The sequence below is a fragment of the Balaenoptera acutorostrata genome, chromosome 5, assembly GCF_949987535.1.
Source record: "Balaenoptera acutorostrata chromosome 5, mBalAcu1.1, whole genome shotgun sequence".
In the NCBI taxonomy this organism is placed as follows: Eukaryota; Metazoa; Chordata; class Mammalia; order Artiodactyla; family Balaenopteridae; genus Balaenoptera; species Balaenoptera acutorostrata.
Genome location: NC_080068.1, coordinates 101,355,586 through 101,375,085, shown reverse-complemented (window position 1 = coordinate 101,375,085; position 19,500 = coordinate 101,355,586). Strand labels below are relative to the sequence as shown.

Here is a 19,500-nt window from a genome sequence, read left to right as displayed (position 1 = left end):
GGTTGCCCAGTAACCGTCCGCGCCCCCCCGCGCCTGCTCGCCCTCGTGCGCTCGTACCGGGCGCACAGGCCGCTTCGGCCGCCCGCCGCCTCAACCGGCCTCTCCTTTCCCCGGGCGCAGGGGAAGCCCGAGGAACGCGCCGCTCGCGCCCGCGCTCTCCCGCCCTCCCGAGAGCGCTCGCGCGGCCCCGGCCGAGCCGCATATTAATAAGGGGCGGGACGGGGGCGGGGCAGCGGGGGCGCCGCGGCCTCGAGCTCGCGCGTGCCGGGACGCACCGCGGGGGGCGGTGCGATTGTGAGGTGGCGCTGACGCACGTTCCGGGGTTCTTAAGCGGCCAGGGCGGCGGCGGCAGCGGCTGCGCCCGAGCAGGTCTCGGGAGGTGGCGGTCATTGCCGCGAGGGGTGGCGGGGCCGAAGTCGGTGCCCCTGGCTCAGTCACGGTGTCCCTCTCTCACTGACTCCCCCTCCTTCCACCAAGGCCGCACCGCCCCAGATCCGGCGGCTTCTTAGGCGGGGCAGCGAACGGGGTGCGTCTCCTCCCGCTGCCGCCGGCCTGATAAATGAGGGACTTAGGGTTTGGGGTGCTGCAAACCGCCCGGCTCCGAAGCAGCAGTCCCGGGTCCCTGTTCAGCGGCGGGGCGTACCGTCCCTACGCCGCTGGAGCCGCGGCGGCCGCCGCCCCGCTGCCCTCCGCCACGCCTTTCGGCCCGATCTCGCCGCCGCCGTTGCCTGTCACCGGCTTCTCGGAGGCCGCCTCCCCCTTCTCTATCCCCTTCGGCTGCGGCGGCGCGGACAGCTCGGCCGCCACCGCTTCCTCTTCCTCCCCGTTCCCGGCGCATCAGCAGACCATGCAGGATGAACTGCTGCTGAGGCTGACACAGCAGCCGGCGCGGCCACTCTCGGGGGCGGAGGCCACGGAGAAACTCCCCAACCACCACCCCAGCGGCGGCACGAACGCGGGTGTGACCCACCTCCTCCCCTCCCAGGACTTCAAACCGAGTCTGCACCACCCCTCCTCCTCCGCCTCCTCCTGCTGCTGCTGCCGCACCTCCTCCCCGCAGGACTTCAGTAAGCGGCAGCAGCAGCAGCTGAGCAGCCAGAAGAGGAAAGAGTTCAGCCCTCCCCGCCTTCCCCACCCTCCGGACTCGAAGCCGCCGCCGCCGCTCCACTGCCCCGGCCGGTTCGGCTCGCCGCCGCCGCCCGGCCAGCTCCTCCAGCCGGCGCAGCTCGCCCAGCGCCAGCAGCAACAGCAGCAACAACAGCAGCAGTTCAGCCTCCCGCACCCGCAGCACCTCCCGCCGCAGGACTTCGCCCCGCAGCAGCGCCCGGCCGACCTGCCCCCGCTCCCGCAGCTCCAGCCTTCGCCGCCTGCAGCCCCGCGGCGCCGCCACGGAGGCGCGGGCAGCCCTCGCAAGACCCCAGCCGTGGGCGAGGGCAGCGCCGCCGAACCCCCCAATGCGGGCTTGGCCCCCTCGACGCCGCCGGTGAACCCCGCGCCGGGCTCCATGGAGTCCCCCAACCATCCTCTGCTCAACAGTCCCAGTAACCTCCTGCCTGGCGGGGCTCTCGGCGCGGGCGCCTTCAGCAGCCTGCAGAGCCCGGACCTTCCGCACCCGGGCGGTGGCGGCGGCGGCGGCAGCGGGGGCGGGGGGCCCCCCGGCGGCGGAGGGGGAGGTGGCTCCGCGTCGCCGCCGCCGCCGCTGCCCGGCTTCGGCACCCCCTGGTCGGTGCAGACCGCGTCGCCGCCGCCCCAGCCCCAGCCCCAGCCGCCGCCGCCCCAGCAGCAGCCGCCGCCTCCGCCCCAGCAGCCCCCGCAGCCGCAGCCGGGCTCGTCGGCCGCCACCCCGGGTGGCGGCGGCGGCGGCGGCTCGCTCAGCGCCATGCCGCCGCCCAGCCCCGATTCGGAGAACGGCTTCTACCCCGGGCTGCCGTCGTCCATGAACCCGGCCTTCTTCCCGAGCTTTTCGCCCGTGTCCCCGCACGGCTGCGCTGGGCTCAGCGTGCCGGCGGGCGGCGGCGGCGGGGGCGGCGGCGGCGGCGGCTTCGGAGGCCCCTTCTCGGCGGCCGCCGTGCCCCCGCCACCGCCGCCCGCCATGAATTTACCTCAGCAGCAGCAGCCCCCGCCGCCCGCGGCGCCGCAGCAGCCTCAGAGCCGGAGGTCACCCGTCAGCCCGCAGCTCCAGCAGCAGCATCAGGCGGCCGCGGCCGCCTTCCTGCAGCAGAGGAACTCCTACAACCACCACCAGGTACGGCGGGCGACGGCCCGGCTGCGCCGCGGGGCCGGGGAGACCGCGGGCGGGGGCGGCCGGAGACTGGGCTCGGCCCGGCGCGGCCCCGAGGGGCAGCGGCGAGAGCTCCTCGCCCGACTGAGTAGGACCCGGAGGGCGGAAAAGGGCGACGGGACTCGGGACACCGGACCCCGGCGGGGCGGGAGGGCTGTGGCCACCGTGGGCTGTGGGGCTCCAGAGTCGAGTCCCGCTGGAAGTGGCCCCGGCCGGGCGCCCCCTCGAAAGCCCCGGCGTGGCGGTGGGTCTAGGGCAGGGGCGGAATGGCGCCGGGGCCGGGGCGGGGGGCGGCCGGGCGCGACCTCCCTCTCGTCCCTCGTACGGGGCGACCCCGGGGCCCGGCCGGCGCCCCCTGGCCTAGTGAGCGGCCGCCCGGCTTCCTCGAGTCCGGGAGACACGGCGAGACGGCCGGGGTTCGGGGGTCGGAGGACCTGGGGTCGGGGACGCGGGATCAGTGGGCTCGGGCGGCGGCCTCGGGGAGGGGCGGGGAGCGCCCGTGGGAAGCGAACCCGGGAAGGAGGAGAATGATTACCGGAGACGGTGCGTGTAGGCAGCCCGTGACCCTTCGCCGTCGTCCAATGAGGGAACGGGCGGAAAAGCTTTTTTTCTTTTGAGTTTGTTTCATTCTTAATTGGCCGGCGAGAGCTGTCGTGGGCGAGGCAGTGGCCGCCCGCACAACCTACCGGGACCGGGGTCGGCGAGGAGCGTCCCGGGCGCGCTCCTCCTGCCCACCTGCCTCCCGACGTGGGTCGGTCCCCCGAGCTGTCAGATGGTTGACTGAGATGCTCCAAGACGGTTTTAGTTTCTGTGCTTTTTAATGTTTGGGTACTATTCAGTAGGTTTTAAAACTAAACGAGTCTGCTATTTGTGTGTTACCTTGAAGAGAAGACTTTCACTTTTCTTCTTTTTTTTCTTTTTTTTTTTGGTGGCCTTAACCTTCTCTTGAATGATAGGGTGTGTGTATTTTAAGTGGGTAGTATAATTATGAAATCACAGCAGGCAGGTTTTTTTATTCATCCGGGTCCTTTCTGATTCAAGGTCTGTTTTGTTATCCTCTCAAAACAACGTTTGAGTGGCCGCTGGGTTGGTTAATTGACATTGAAGGAGTATTTTGTTGTTCTTTTTTGATCTAGTCAGCATTTGTTATAGTGATCATTCTGTCTAAGGCCAATTTCGTGATTAAAGATTGAGAGGGAAGCAAGATTGGACCTTAACCACTACTTACGTACTCATATAACTTTTTCCATTGCCCAGTTAAAGTTTTTAAGTGTTACCCTTTTAAAAAGGTGAATACTATCTAAACTAACCAAAGTTAACAGTTAACAGTTTATTTAAATTAACCAGAATAACAACAGTTTTTGTTGAATCACTGGTTTCTTCCTGAGGAAGGAGAATGTGGCCTATAAGGGTTGAAAATAGGTAATTTTGAAATAGTATTCCCCTTTTCCATGACTTACATAATCTTGAACAACTGTCTTTTGGGTGTCAGTGTCTTCGTTTTTTAACTGGAAACTTGCCACAGAAAATTATCTGTAGGTATTTTTGTATTCTTAAGGCCTTGGTATATCATTAGAAGACCGTATACCAAGATCCATATTTAACTATAATCTGCTTTTTGTCAAAAGATGGGTTTTGCAATGGAGTGTAAGAGGTCACAGCTGTTACATGGAATTTTAGGTCACTGGAAGAGAACTTTGAACACTGCATCAGTGACTAAAGTAAGGTCCTGAAGAATGGAATATGTCCGTGGTCCCTTAGCTATCCTTTTGAACTACATAGAGGGGGAAAGGGTAGTATATATTCATGATTATATTAGCATTAAAAAAACATTTTTAATAAGTAATAGGCACTATAGACCAGGTTTACAAAAAAAAAAACAGAAGCAGGTTTAATATTAAGAGTGCTTGACTTAAAGTAACCTATTGACTTATAGTTAAGTGCATGACCCATACTCCCTTTGGCTAAATGTTGGCACAAAATTATTAAATTATAAGCTTATTGACAATAAAATTGCTAGCAATTAATACTTTTCAAAATCTACAGTTGTATCCTCTTGGTGAATTTTTCGTTCTTTGATGACTTAACTTTTCTTGCTATTGGTTCGAGTTTGGAATATTACTTTACTTTTGAAATGAATGAAGTTAATGGACACTTTTATTACTAAGATCTTTACTAGAATGATCAAAGTATATAGTTGTTTATCTTAGTGTATCCACCTATGGGTAATCCACCTATCAGATAATTATTTAACAGTTCATGGATAATTAAGTGAAATAAAAACTACAAAACTTTAAAAGAAACTACATTAAAACTGGAATAAAATATCTTAAAAGTTGAATAAGCAGTGCAAAAAAAAGACATATTTGCTATATTTTCCCTATCTCAAAAGGCATTTTTAATCTGTGCAGTAGAATAACACCAAATGGTATTATCCACTTTTGCAGTGGTACAGTTTGTTTTAGAAACCTAAAGTCTAGATATTTCACTCATATGATTGGTATATTTTAATTGATAAAGATCATATTTTTAGTTCTGTGCTTAGCGGAACATGGTTGCTTTAAGATCATAGTGTAGGTTATATCTTTAAGGATCTTCAAAGTTAATTTCAATTTTAAAGTATTTATTTTTTTCTTCATATCTGTCATTTATACAGTTCTCTCTAAAGGGGAGAAAAAAGTAACTGCATGGTTCTATTTTAATGAGTGTCATGAAATATCTGCTTGATTCATTATAATTTATAGTAGACAAGAGTATGAAAACTCAGCTAGCATTAAATGAATATGTTTTCATAAGCAAGATGTCAAGTCTATTACTTTTTATAGACTAGTTATGATATATTCTGTTGCCTTTATATATTTCGTTTTTTTTAAGATCATATAAATTCTTAGCTCACGCCTAAATTTGAATTTGAATTATAAACTCTTTAAATGCCTATAATTTAAATAGATGTATTTTCCCCAGCCTCTTCTGAAACAATCTCCTTGGAGCAACCATCAAAGCAGTGGCTGGGGCACTGGAAGTATGTCGTGGGGAGCAATGCATGGCAGAGATCATCGTAGAACTGGAAACATGGGAATTCCAGGAACTATGAATCAGATATCTCCATTGAAGAAACCGTTTTCTGGTAATGTCATAGCACCGCCGAAATTTACTCGCTCTACTCCATCACTGACTCCAAAATCTTGGATTGAAGATAATGTGTTCAGAACAGACAACAATAGTAATACGCTCTTACCCTTACAGGTAAGAATGGTATGTAAATGGTCTTATTTCTAATGTTAATCTTTCAAAATAGGAAATTGGGTGGTGGCAGTAGTAATAGTATGGTAAAATTAACGGATTAAAAAAGAGAAAGCTCTAATTTTTAAGCATATAATTTGATTATCAAAGGATAAAATACCTATACAAAAAATTGAGACTAAAAAAATCTCTAAACACATAATAGAAAATAAGCTTCATAAAGTGTAGAAAACCCTGCTGTATTTCTTAAATTCATCTTGAAGCTTTTACTTGGCAGCCCCTTAAGAATGCCTTAATTCATTAATCTTTAACAGGCCACCAAAATGAGTTTCTCCTCCAATATAGCTGAACTAAAATGTTTCGTAATTGTGCATAAATATAATTATGGTCAGCTGTATGTATATTCAAATGTAGTTAGTACAGCTACGATCATGAAAAAATAACATTAGGGCTTTTTACATCGAATTAAAATTTGTTCACTGGTTCAGTGACTATATTTTTTCTAAATGTGGCCTAATAATAATGATTAGACATTTTTTTCAGGGCTTTTAATATTTTGCTGATATTATAGGTTAATAAAGTCCCCTTATGATTATTTAAAATGAGATATTTTTCCCTTTAAACTGTTAGAGGATCGAACAAGGATACAAGATAGAAAAAACTTTGATTGTTTTTTTCTTTTCATTCTTTTTTTTTCTTTTTTTGTGGGTGGGTATGGGGAAGAGAACTGCTTATTTCTGATGAAAACTTCTATGCTATTGAAGGTGAGATCTAGTTTGCAGTTGCCAGCTTGGGGCTCAGATTCACTCCAAGATAGTTGGTGCACTGCAGCCGGAACATCCAGAATAGACCAGGTAGGCTGCACAGTGTATATTTTTCAGGATTTTGGCTAGGAGTTTAGTATTTGTATTATGAGTAGGATTTATTATTTATTTTCTAATTATACCTATTTAAGCATATGTCAGAGAGCATTAAAGCAATTTATTTTTAAAGGGTCACTTAAACTATTTAATATAAAATGCTTCATTTTTAAATTTAAAAGTAATTCATAATCATTTTGTATGTCCTAAACATAATAAATTTGTTTTTGGAGAAAGGAATCATATACCCAAGAGCACCTGACTTTAAACATCAGTCAAACTGAGCACATTTTATCTCTTTTCAGAATCATTTGCTATTAGGTATAAAATCATATGTTTACTTAACATCTAATCTTACATTTCATAAATGATTTATAAAATTTTTTGGCAAACTTTTTTCATGAAATCTGCTGTATTTGTCTTGAGATGTATTTCTAAGAAAGCCCTTAGTTCAGGTTTTTACCTTTATAAAAAACTTTATAGTATTTCTCTATTCTAAATTTTGTTACTGCTATTATAGACTGTCTTCCAAATAATCAGTTTCCTATGGAAAAGCTCTGAGTCGAAAAGCTGAGAGTCAGTCTTAATCAAATTACCTTCAAGTCCTTTGTGGTTACAAAATGCTATCTCTCTTCTGCAGATGAAATTTGAATGCATACTGGGTACCAGCTGATGAGAATTATTACAGGACAAATAGAACACTCAGTCCTTACATAAGAGGATTCTTTCCTACAGAGCCCAAGTTTGAATGAGCATAGACTTGACATTGTGGGCGTCCACTGAATGGAGCTCTGTTATCCTTAGTTACTTTATCAACATGAAATCATTTTACAAGTAAGGACTGTATAAATAGATTAATATTACATTTGTAAATAGCATTCTAACCTGGCAGGTTGGCAGTAACTTCAATAATCAACCATTAGCACTAGTTGTAAACAAGTCCTACCTACTTACCAAAGTAGTCCTGCCAGGGTCTCCACTTAGAAATAAGTAATTGTCTCATGTAATTTGTAATTTATTGTCTTGTTAATGCTGTAAAGTTATCCATATATTTCTATTCTCTTCTCTACTCTGCCTCAGTTAGGCCATATTAGTGATATTTTTATGGCAGCACTTTTATGGTGTTCAAATTAAATACATAAATGCCTAGGAGATGGTATGTTAGAAGAGGAAAATTATGATAATAATTTTGAAGGTGGCAAGGGACATGTTTTTAGACAGGAAAGGGCATAATTATTTGAAAAGGTTGTGCAGGAAGAAGCAAGAGGATATGTGTGAGGGATATATATCTATGGAGAAAGAAGATTAGCTGCCATGAGGATCCATGGGGGTGGGGGGCAGATGTTGAGAAATTAGGTTATTAAGATGGCTTCAGTTGGTAGAATAATGCTAGAGTAGATAGAGGTGAAAATGAAAGGGAAATTTTCAAACTGGGCTCTGCAGAGGTGCCCCTGGGGCTGCCACAGGATGAGGGCCACAGGGTGAGGGTCAGCCCTCCCACTTAGACTTCAAAGCCTCTCTGCTAAGCCTCTCTGCTCTTACCTATTTTATAACCTAGGATTTTAGGTAAATTCATTTTAGGAAAAAGGATTTTGATGCTAAAGGTTAATTTTTTTTGGTAAACCGCTAAGATATTGGCATTCCCTGTGGACTCTTGATCCAGAGATGTGATGATGAAGTTGAAGAGAATGGTGAAGAAAAAGATAGTGGAAAGTGAACTGAACTAGAAGGAAAGGAGGTCTGAAACCTGGATGACACAGTCTATGGGCTTTCACCTCTTGGGGTCATAGTTTCCTTATCTATAAAAGGAAGACCTTGAACTAGATCATGTAAGGCCTTTTTAGCCAGCTCTTATGATTTCTTTCATCTATTGTGGCCATTTCTTTTGCTCCCTGCTTCCTGCTCCCCACTCCTTTATTTTTAGAATACAAGGGTCTTGGTTTATTGGGGAGGAAGCAGTGGGCATTGGTCCCAAGCAGTGGAGGTATCCTGTATGACCTCCCACCTGGTCTTAAAAGGAATGTTGTTGTCTCCTTTGAGTACCCTAAGGGTACTTATTATACAAAATTTGTTCTGTGTTTCCATCTTTCCATAAAAGGTTGAGGTATTTGAAGTTGAGGTTCTTAGAAATACAGCAAAAGCTACAAACTGCATTTGGTATCTTAAACAGTTGGGTAGTTCCTCACTATCTGACAAAGTTAAAATTATAGAAAATACTTAGATGCTTAAATATCTGGGTAGATTATTTTCATTCCTGATATTTTTTCGTCATATATAACATTTTAATACCAATAAATTTTAGTTAACAAATACATTGTTTAAAAACATTTAACTTTTTTATTTCTTTTGGTCTCGAATTGATTTAAGCCTAAAATGTACTAAATTCTAGAACTGAAGTCTTAATTCTTGTACCTGGCCTTAAATATACCAAGAGCTGGACATGTAATTGAACTTAGTAAATGGGAAAGATTTTGTAGTTTTGTAGCTTTTATTTCAGTTGTATGTAAAATTTTTCAGATTGGCATTTCCTTATTTAAAATGGCCTATATTTTTTATGGAAAAGCTTTAAATTTAAAACTTTTTAAAAACAAATGTAAATTGTTGTACACACTTCTGACTTTAAAATGAATGTTAGATAGTCTTATTAATTTCTTTAAGGCTAGCTAAGAATTACTTTTCTTTAAAATGCTATTAGCTAGTTACCCTTGCAAGAAGTGATACTCAAAAGTATAAATTCTAAATTACCTTAAAATTGAATTTTTCAGGTAGATAATAAGGCTACAGCATATTTATTCATTAATACTTGAATATTTTAAATCAAGAGTAAATATACTAGTAGTTGAGGTTATTACTTAGAAGTTTACATATGGCATATCAGTTTTCTGTAAACAAAGCAACATGATGCCTTCAAAATTGTAATATAGCCTGTGAAGCCTATGAGTGTTGGCCTGCTCTCTAGCTGGGGGATTATCTATATATTTAGCTCTAGACTTTTGGTCTTACAGAAGTTCTGCTTGCAGTTCCTGATCATGTCACATAAACTATCTTGAATTAATTGAAGATATTTTCTGCTAATCTTTAATATCCATGCTATTATGATAACATGATAAATGATAATATGGGGGACCTCTCAGAAAAATACACTATTTGGAGACTTTATTCACCTTATACAAAAAAAACAAGACCAAGTCCAATTTTTCATTTAATAAAACATTCCTTAAGCTGTGATTCTTAAACTAGATTAGTTATAGGGACATTAGTTGTTATCAAACTGTCACACCTACTGAAAATGAGACAGAATGGGATCTCTTACACCTGCGTAAGTAATGGATCCTTTTTATGTTTCCTATCCTGTGTTCAGTTCTTTAATTGTACTTGAAACGTTAGTACCCCAGATATTTTCTACTTACCTTTACATTTTATTTAACCATTGTGGATACTAGATTAGCTTTGGCCATTTGGGGCTTTAAAATGTTTTTTTTAATTTTTTTTTGAAAATCACTGTTATAGTACGTTGTTGGGGATCAGAATAACGAAGGAAGGTCGAGAAATGTATATTCATTGTATATGTGGTAGTACTTTAATTACCCTTAGGATATGTGGGGGAAATAGTGTTCTTTGCCTTTGAGAAGATCAAAGTCCAGCTGGATGAGTAAGAAATATCTGTGTGGAACAACTAGAGAGTATGAGATTGAGAGCCACATTGTACAGTGAGGCAGAGCAACACATCATCTGCTAATTCAATATAGTGCAATAGCAGAATGTAATCAGAAACGTATAATCAGTGTTAAAATTGAGAACAATATTAGTACAAATTTGCTTTTTTATTTTAAAGGAAAAATTGGATGACTAAATACAAAAACACAACAAAAGTTGATCTTTCTACCTAGGCAGAAGAATATATGACCAAGCATTGGTATAACTTTAAATATGATGATGCAGGTTTTTTCTATAATCCACCTCCTATTTCTTAGGAAGGATACATCATTGTCAAAAGGAAAAGCTTCTACTTAATCACTTCTTTTGAAGTAAAACAGGATTTTGGATATGTCAAAGCAAAAATACAGCATCCCATAAAAAAGTTCCCTTTTAATTAAGTTCAAATTCCTTTTGTTGTATTTTAATATCATTGTTGAACACATTAGTTATTTTTCAGCATTTATAGTCTTTCTCAGGTCATCCTTTTTAAAATTAGGATGACTTTGTTCTTTCTATGTTTTTCAGTCTTTCTAGGACTTCATTGTTGCTTCCATAAGTCTTTGCAAATGTCTGGGTTGAAGAAAATAATAAAATATTAGAATATAAGAAATTACAGTTTTTCCACCATTGTGTTCTAATTTTTGCCTGTTCGTTTTTGTTGTGGGATACTGTAATCTCAGTTTCTGAAAGCACATTTAGTTGATTCTTTGCCACATAGCTTTCATACTTAACATAGATTTGGGTAAACTTTTCCTGATAGAGATTCTTACTTTTGTGAAATATCTTGGCTGTTTTCAAATAGCCATGTAGTAATAAATGTAAGTTACATTGCCATGATTTTCCATATTTTTTTAATGGTAATCAGTGTTGGTGCATTTATGGTTACTTTAAAATGGTTTCAGGATTTCCATTTAGTTTTTGAACCAATAGTAGTTTATGTGAACACAATTTTTTTCTAATATCCCTATTTCAGAAGAATGCATGAGTGTTTGTCTTATCAGATTTGTTTTTGTTTTTTTCAGAAGTCGTATTTTAATCCCCACATTTTACTTAATGGAATTATCTGTATGTTTTTAACATGAACCTCTAGGTTTCATTATCCAGAAAGTGACTTTTGAGATGTCATGAGCTCTTTGCCTGCTCAAGGCTATTTTGTGTTTAGTGATTTAAAAATCATGTGGGATGCAGCTGATACTTAATAAAGTATAACTTAGTTAACAGTTTTAAAATAGCTTTGCTGTTTTCTTTGCTGAAGTAGGAGTTTGTTTCATGATGAAAGACTTGATATGCAAAGGAAAATAAGGGACCTTATAAGTGGGCATCTCACTATTTCAGTTGGATGTATGCATTAAAGCTAAAGCTATAAATACATGCAGCTTTTTTTTGAATAAGAGTTATCAGAGTTGACATATAGTGGTCACTGATATTTATTGAATAGCTTGCTTTAATATTTTCTCCTCATACCTTAAATATTGTCCATGGCATTGACAGTTGTGTAGGATTCTACATTAATTTTGCTGTGCTGTAAAGCAAGAGCATACTCTTTGGAATGGAAGTAGTGGCTGGCCAAAAAAATAAATAAATAGAAGTTGTGTGGGAAATATCATTTGGGTGGTATTAATAGTCACCATTAATTGAGTTCATAGGTTGACTAAAGACAGGGCATGGTCTGATTCTGTTCAGAAAATATCAGCCTGAGAAGATAGCTCTGAACCATAACACATTTTCTTTGTAAGAATTTAAGTTAAATAGAATATAAAGTATCTAGAATATACTCCATCTTAGAACCTATATGATACAGCATACCTTTTGAGATTTTTTTTGCTCCATTACATGAACAATTTTTGTCATGACAGTTTACTTTTTAAATTCTATTTTTTTTAAATATTATTTATTTATTTTATTTTTTTGGCTGCGTTGGGTCTTCGTTGCTGCATGCAGGCTTTCTCTAGTTGCAGCGAGCAGGGGACACTCTTTGTTGCGGTGCGCGGGCTTCTCATTGCGGTGGCTTCTCTTGTTGCGGAGCACCGGCTCTAGGCGCATGGGCTTCAGTAATTGTGGTGCACAGGCTCAGTAGTTGTAGCTCGCGGGCTCTAGAGCGCAGGCTCAGTAGTTGTGGCGCACGGGCTCAGTTGCTCCACGGCATGTGGGATCTTCCCAGACCTGGGCTCAAACCCGTGTCCCCTGCATTGGCAGGTGGATTCTTAACCACGGCACCACCAGGGAAGCCCCTAAATTCTATTTTAAGTACATTTTGGAGCTTTGAATATAGTAGTACTTAATCTTTCATTGTGTGGTTGGAAATTCAAGTTGATAGCAAGGTCACATTAATATCTGATACTTGTCTCAGTTCAGTTACTTAACATTTGAGTACCTATTCCATGGAGGATTCTGAGAAGGCTTTATAGTCCGTTATAATTACCATTTAAAAGTGCAGTCTTTGCCCTCACTGAGCTAAACTTAAACATTTTTGCAAAGTTTTTATGGTAAAGATAAAGTACTATTCATTCAACAAACATTTGAGAGCTAGCTATATTCCATAATTAGAAGGTCCCTACCCCTAATTAGCTTAGAAGTGTAGTGGCAGAGGCAGGAAAACCAACAAATTAGCTATGAACAAGTACAGTAGAAACACAAAGGTGGACATATTTGCTCATTTTTGCTCTTCTCTATTCCGGTTTTATTTATTATATACCACTTTGAGTCTTTTGCTTTTCTATTATTTCTATTATTCTTCAAGTTGACTTTAGGCATCGGCTAGTTCGACATGATTATTTTATTTTCTAGAAGATGGCACAGAGCCTAAAAAGGTTTAGTAGCTTCAGGTTAAGAAGCTCAGTGCTTCTTAAAGTATGGTCTTTGGACCAGTAGTCTCAGCATCACCTGGGTACTTACTGGAAATACAAATGCTCAGGGGCTACTCCAAACTTATTGAATCAGACTGTTGATGAGTCCCAGCAACCTGTTTGTTTAACAAGCCTTCCAGATGTTTCTGAAGCATACTCAAGTTTGGGAACCACTGTTATAGCTCAGTGATTCTCTGTGCCTCCCTCACCAATCAAGATCATTGTTCTAGTGAACACCTATTACTGATGGGTGTGTTATATCTCAGGAGTCTTTAAGTAAAAATAAGTAAGGGGTACTAATGTAGGTAATTAGTGATAAAACTCCAGTAAGATCCTCCAAGTCTAGCAGTCTTTCCATTCACTGTTACTTTTTTCACACTTTCAAATTCTTTGACAGCAACTTGTTTAGTCTACAGTAGTGATTCTGTCCCCCTAGCTTTTAAAAGCTCCCAACCCTGATTTAAACATCAAAGTAGAATAAAAAATTAACATATTCTCAGGAAAGCTTCTTATGTTTTTCCTCAGCTTTCTAAAAGACCGGTTCTGGATCATCTTCGGATTGTGGACTCCTTTGGAAAACTAATGAAAGCCATAAACCTTTTCAGAAAAAAAATATGGGTACATGCATGCACAGAACATTATATATACTCTCACAGATTTCGTGGTCCTTCTTGAAGCTCAGAGACCCAGGTTAAGAAGTGCCTCATTCTCATTTCTGTGGAAACGTTTTTTCCACTTTTCCGGTTCTTCCCTTTCCTTTTTCTATGTTAATCATTTTTTGAGAGTTAAAAATGGCCTGCCCTGCCTCTCCTTCATTTACATACACTGCACAAGCACACATACACGCACATACCTAAATGAGTGGGGGCTGGCACTGACATATTTTGGGAGTAGACTACTTGGTGATTTGAGGAGCACAGGCCAGGGCTTGCTGTAATGGTTCCCTATGTATGTATTTGTTCAAGTATATTGAGTGTATATTGAGCAGAATACAGTATATATTCATGAGCATTAAAGAATCAGATTCCTTCTAGTAAGCAAGTTGAGGGATATAACATTCAGCAAAGAAAACTTGCAACTACACACAAGACTTCGTTCTGAGACTTGATGATATAGGAAACTTGCTGCAATGAGAATTCTTTCACCCTTTTCTCCCCACCTTCCTTTTTTGCAGGGGTGGGTAGAGGGGAGGGAAGATTTAGAAATGCAGAGGCCAATATGTGAGGATTTCAGAGAGCAAGATTTAAATATAAGTATTCTAGATGTTAGTCTTGGTTCCAATATTGGTATTTAATGTTTTTGATTTTTACTATTTAAGATGTTTATGCATTCATTATGAAATTCTGACTATTAAATCAAATAACATATGATGTTTGATAGATGTTTAAAGTATGGTGCACTATGGAATTAAGCCCTTTCACCTCAAATATTTATTTTTCAAGTGCCAGTGTCTGAATTCCTAGATATATGTGAAAAGTTTAAAAGTTAAATAACAACTAAAAATGCTTTCTGTGCATATAACATTTCAGAAATGTTTATAAGTTGAGAATGATAACAACAGAAATTATTTTACTATATTGCATTAATACTGCCAATGAAATAAGATTGCTTTTGATATGTGATTTTGGAGATAAATGTATGAAATATATTGTTCTCCAGTACAAGAGATATTGTAGCTCATGAGATCCTTAGGTATTGGTATTGTCTTGGGATGCAAACTGACTAGTAATATTATATTAGTCAGATGTCCTATTTTATGTAAGAAGATTTAGATAGTATTTAATCATCACTTTCTGAAAAAATTGCATATATTATTTTTTTTTTTTCTTCTCTTCTAGGATCGAAGTAGAATGTATGACAGTTTGAATATGCACTCTCTGGAAAATTCCCTTATTGATATTATGAGAGCAGAGCATGATCCTCTTAAGGGTAAGTGATTTTTATTTTCTTATATTATCCACCATCTTGTCTGCTTATCATTTTTCACATGAAAATGAGCACTAAGTAACACCTATCTCATCTATAAAATTCTGTTTGTTAATAAGAACCCTTGTTTTTATGAAAGGTCATACTTTTTCCTTATTTACCTTTATGTCAATTTATACAGAGAGAAATGTAAACCTTACGTCTCTTGACTTGTCGTTTAAGAAAAAGCCACTGTTTAAAGATGCTCGTCTGTTCACCAAAGGATGAAGAATGGATCTAAAGGTGTTATAGTCACTATTCTAGAATTCTTTCAAATACAGAAATATTAAAAAATAATAATAACTTTCTTGGAATACTTGCATTCGCAGTTTGCAGTAATTCCATCCTAAAATTGTTCTAGGTTAACTTCCCTTGTCGTTTTTCTTCTACGTGTCATATCATAGGGATTTGAAAGTGTTTCAAGGTAGAGAAGCTATTCGTAAAAGTTGGAGCAAATTAGGAAAAAGAATCAACCCCACTAATCTTACACTATCAGTCTCATCACAGTTACAGTTAACTGTATCTGAAGAAATTCCGTTAACATACTTGTTTTCATTTGTCTGCACATTACATGTTAGTAATTATTTTATATTTCTTCATAAAAAGTATCTCCTTGCCTTTTACATTAATGGTGAAAATCTAGCAAACTATGTGAACTTGTGATGAGAGATATTAGTTGTCTGTTGCTGCCTAATAAACAATCCCAAAACTTAGCAGCTTAAAACAACAATAAACGTTTATTACCTCACACAGTTTCTGGGGGTCGGGAATTCAGGAGCAGCTTAACTGGTTGGTTCTGGCTCAGCATCTCTCATTGAATCAAAACCACGGGTTACTTTGTAATCTTTCCGTTTTTAATTCTGTAAAGCCAAGAATTACTTTACAAGAGTTAGCCTAAACACTCTAGAACTTCAGAGTTGGCAGCAAGATGATGGCTCTGGCTGAGTTGGCAATATTGATCAGATATCTAAACATTTTTGTTCTGATTCTGGATTTTGCTTGTGAAGGAGTTTGTCTTTCTATTTCCTTTATTGTTAGAGAAGCTCAGGGGATCATTAGTGATTGTCAATGATGTGTGATAATGTTAATTCTGCTCACAAACTAATAATGATAGTTATATTTTGATTTTTGTTTTTCGTTTTTTTGAGAGCGGTTGCTTCTAACTAATATTCAGCCTAGTTTTTTGAGTATCTGTAGTTGAGGGCTTGTTTTTTTTTCACTGTTATCCCAACAGTTCCAGCGGCATTTGTCTTGGATCCACTGTTTAAGAATAGAAACCAGCAAGCAGCTTGTGATTATGAAGAATTTCCCTCTGTTTATTTCCTTGCCTTCTGTAGATAGAAAACCCTTAGAAATTGTAATACAAGATAAAGTCAGTATTAACTGTTACCAGTGAATAATTAAAACTTTTTCATTGTTGTTTCTCCCAGTCTTCCTTAAAAAAGCCCTTTGAACATGTTAAGAGAAAACATTAATTATCTCACAATTATCTCAGTTTTTCTTTTTTTCTAGCCTGTTTTATAATAAAAGTGGAGGGAAACCTAGAAAGAAGAATTTGAAAAAGAAAATGGAAGCAGCATAAGGCTAAGAGGAATTTAATAATTAAAAAACTCAAGTTAATTCAAAATTCTTTTGTTAGAAAAATTATCTTTGGATGTGGGAAGGGGAAAAACATGCTTATCACCACCTTTAGGAATCATGGTGACAAATCTCTGTTTCTAATTGGAGTATTTTATGTTCCATACTTATTATGACAGGGAACAGAGAAAAAAAATAAAAGAAAAAAACATTTTGAGAATGCTTCTCCACATAGAATTAAGAAATAAGACTGGTACTTCTGCCAAATTGCCATCATATACCTTTTAAAAATTATCTTGATACCAAGTGCTTCCACTTGGTTTTTTCTTTTGTTACTAGTACAAATTTCCCTGCCTTCTGGGATATCATACTGTGTATCTTCCTCCCCACACTCTGATCATTACAGATCTTCTTTGTGCTGGGCCTCAGTAAAATCTGCAAAAGCAAGGTTATGACAAATAGGCGAAACCAATCCCTGAATTTGTTTCTCCTCCCTTCCATTCCTGATCTTTAGGTCATCACTTCAGCCTCTATCCCATCTCTCTTATCTTTTCATCCCTTTCAGAAAATTCTATTCTCTATTTAATATAAGGAAATTCTTTTCTTTTTTCTAAAAAACAGAATGAATCTTATTTTATCCTTCTAAAATATTTTCAAAAAAACCAACCATTTGCTTTGTCTTTCTTTATGGGATCTAATGAACAAGGAGAAGGGAGTTGTGGGGTAAACTTGAAAAACCAAAAATAAAAATGAATTTCTTATTTCTCTTTGTGTTAATGGTGAAAGTTTCTAGAAAATTTTCTGTGTGAACTTGAGTGATGAAAGATTATATTAGTTATCTATTACTGCATAACAAATTACCCCCAAATTTAGTAGCTTAAAGCAGCAATAAACATTTATTGTCACATGCACTTTCTCTGGGTTAGAATTCAGAAGCACTTTGGCTGGTTGGTTCTGGTGAGTATCTCAGGAGGTAGCAGTCAGGATATCAGTGAGGCTACAGTCATCTGAAGGCTTGACTAAGGCTGGAGAATCCGTTTTCAAGACGGCTTACTTATGTGGCTGGCAAGTTAGTGCAGGCTGTTGGCAGGAGAACTCAGTTCATCACGTGGACCTCTCCACGGGACTGCTGGAGTGTCCTCAGAGCATGGTGCTGGATTCCCCCCGGAGCAAATGATAAAGCTCAAGGCGAATGCCCCAGTGTCTTCAATGATTTAGCTTCAGAAGTCTCACACCATCATTTCCATGACATCCTGCTAGTGACATAGGCCAGCCCTGCTCAGCTGGGGAGGAGTCAGCTACTCAAGAGCTGTGGCTACTAGGAGGCAGGGATCAGCGGAGGCCGTCATGGAGGCTGCCTTCCACAGAGATGAAAGGCAAAAACTAAATTTGCATTTGGTTCTGCTTCTCTAAAGGAAAAGAGAAAGTACTTCAGGTGAGAGTTAATGTTGATAGACAGAAAAGCGATCAAGCAGCTCTCCGGAATCCAAAGAAAGTCTATGGCAGGTTACTGGCATGACTGATAACTGACTAATTATACTAACAGAAGGACCCTCCCACCCCCACGTAAGCCCAGAATGCAAGCCTGATGGTTTTTACAAGTCAGTAGGTCATTGTTTAATGTTAAGGTCTTTATAGTCTGGCATAGCAGGTGGAAGGGTCTTGTCAAGGCTCTAAAGATGTGAAGTGATGGCAACCAAAGATGGGGCTCTGAATGTATTTTATTCCACTTTTGTTCCTTTTATTCTACTTTTGTACCAGGCAGTGTCCAAGACCCTGTTGTGCATTATGTGAAACAGACGTGGTCTCTGTTCTTGTGGAATGTGCAATGTACAGCCTAAGGGGGAAAGAGAGACCTTATATGTGTAATATACATAGATACATAGAATATACTAATATAACATGATGTATACATGCAGTACATGCAGATTATGTATGGATATAGCTACAAGTGTTAGAAATAGTGTGGAGAGAGGTTATAAAGTGTTCAGGGAGGTAATAGGTAGAGGTACCTAACGTAGCTATGGAGTAAAGAAAGCTGAGACCTGAAACCTGAGCAGCACAAAGATGAAAATATATTGGGGGGAAAGTGTCAACTAGACAAAGGGACCAGGTTGTATTTAAGAGCTCATCACAACTGAGGAACTGAAAGCAGACTAGTCCTGGCATAGATTGTTCAGGGCTGCCTGATGCTGGTTGGGTATAACACCGCTCAGCCAGTCCAAGGGTTGGGGGGAGTGGGGGGGTGCTGCTGCCTTTTCCTCTGTACTGTGAACAGTAACACACTGTTTTATACTTTCCTTAGTACTAGTGGCACTGACTGATCTGTTTTATTTATTCTGCAGTGGTTTCTCACCATGAACATCCTATTTTCTGATGACTGTCTTGATTTTTGACAAATATTTTCCTTTTCAAAGAAGGGACAAATATAAATTCTTTTAATGGTTAAAGTAAATCATGCTTTGCCAAGCGCAGTTCTGTGATTTTGCAGTTTTGTGTTTGCATACCTATTTTAAATAATCTGTGATCTTTTTATGTATGTGTGGGTCAGTTCATTCCCCTTTAAACAAAAGAACAAGACAGTGATTATTGTTAATCTCTCTTCCCTCTCTGCTCTCAGCAATTTACAAAAAAGGTCTTACTGTGTAAGCATTTTTTACCAGAAATTGCTTACCCCCTCCTCCAAAGCATAAGGGCAAACAAAAAAATTTAATTTAAGCGCATAAAAGATCATTTGAGAACAGTAGGAAGAAATGTAGCTTATATAACAATCTTAGGAGAATCTGTCTCAGCAAGTCACAATGCCTTTACTAATGTTCCCTGAACAATTCAGGGGAATTCAGGAAAAAGGATTTAGAGCGTGATTTTACAATACCAACATATTTTAGAAGTGGATGCCTTTAAAATGTTTTTATTTATTATGTGTTTTTATATATCTAGCATCATTTTTATTACTTGACTGCTAAACTCCTAAGACTCCTGAAGTAAAAATCTCTGCTTATTTTAAGGAAAATAACCCCTGAGAAAA

At 40.8% G+C, this 19,500-nt stretch overlaps 1 protein-coding gene across 8 annotated transcripts in view; it reads left to right on the top strand.

Moving 5' to 3' along the window:
* Positions 1–266: 266 nt before the first annotated feature.
* The window catches only part of CPEB2 (cytoplasmic polyadenylation element binding protein 2), a 64,188-nt gene continuing 44,954 nt past the window's right edge, over positions 267–19,500 (top strand). The window contains exons 1-4 of one of the 8 annotated variants that reach the window (XM_057546500.1): positions 267–2,245; positions 5,246–5,536; positions 6,289–6,378; positions 14,768–14,858. In XM_057546500.1, coding sequence (XP_057402483.1) covers positions 560–2,245; positions 5,246–5,536; positions 6,289–6,378; positions 14,768–14,858 — 2,158 coding nt within the window. In that variant the 5' untranslated portion in view covers positions 267–559. The remainder of the gene's footprint in view (positions 2,246–5,245; positions 5,537–6,288; positions 6,379–14,767; positions 14,859–19,500) is intronic. The other 7 variants (XM_057546501.1, XM_057546503.1, XM_057546504.1 and 4 more) reach the window with 7 other exon arrangements.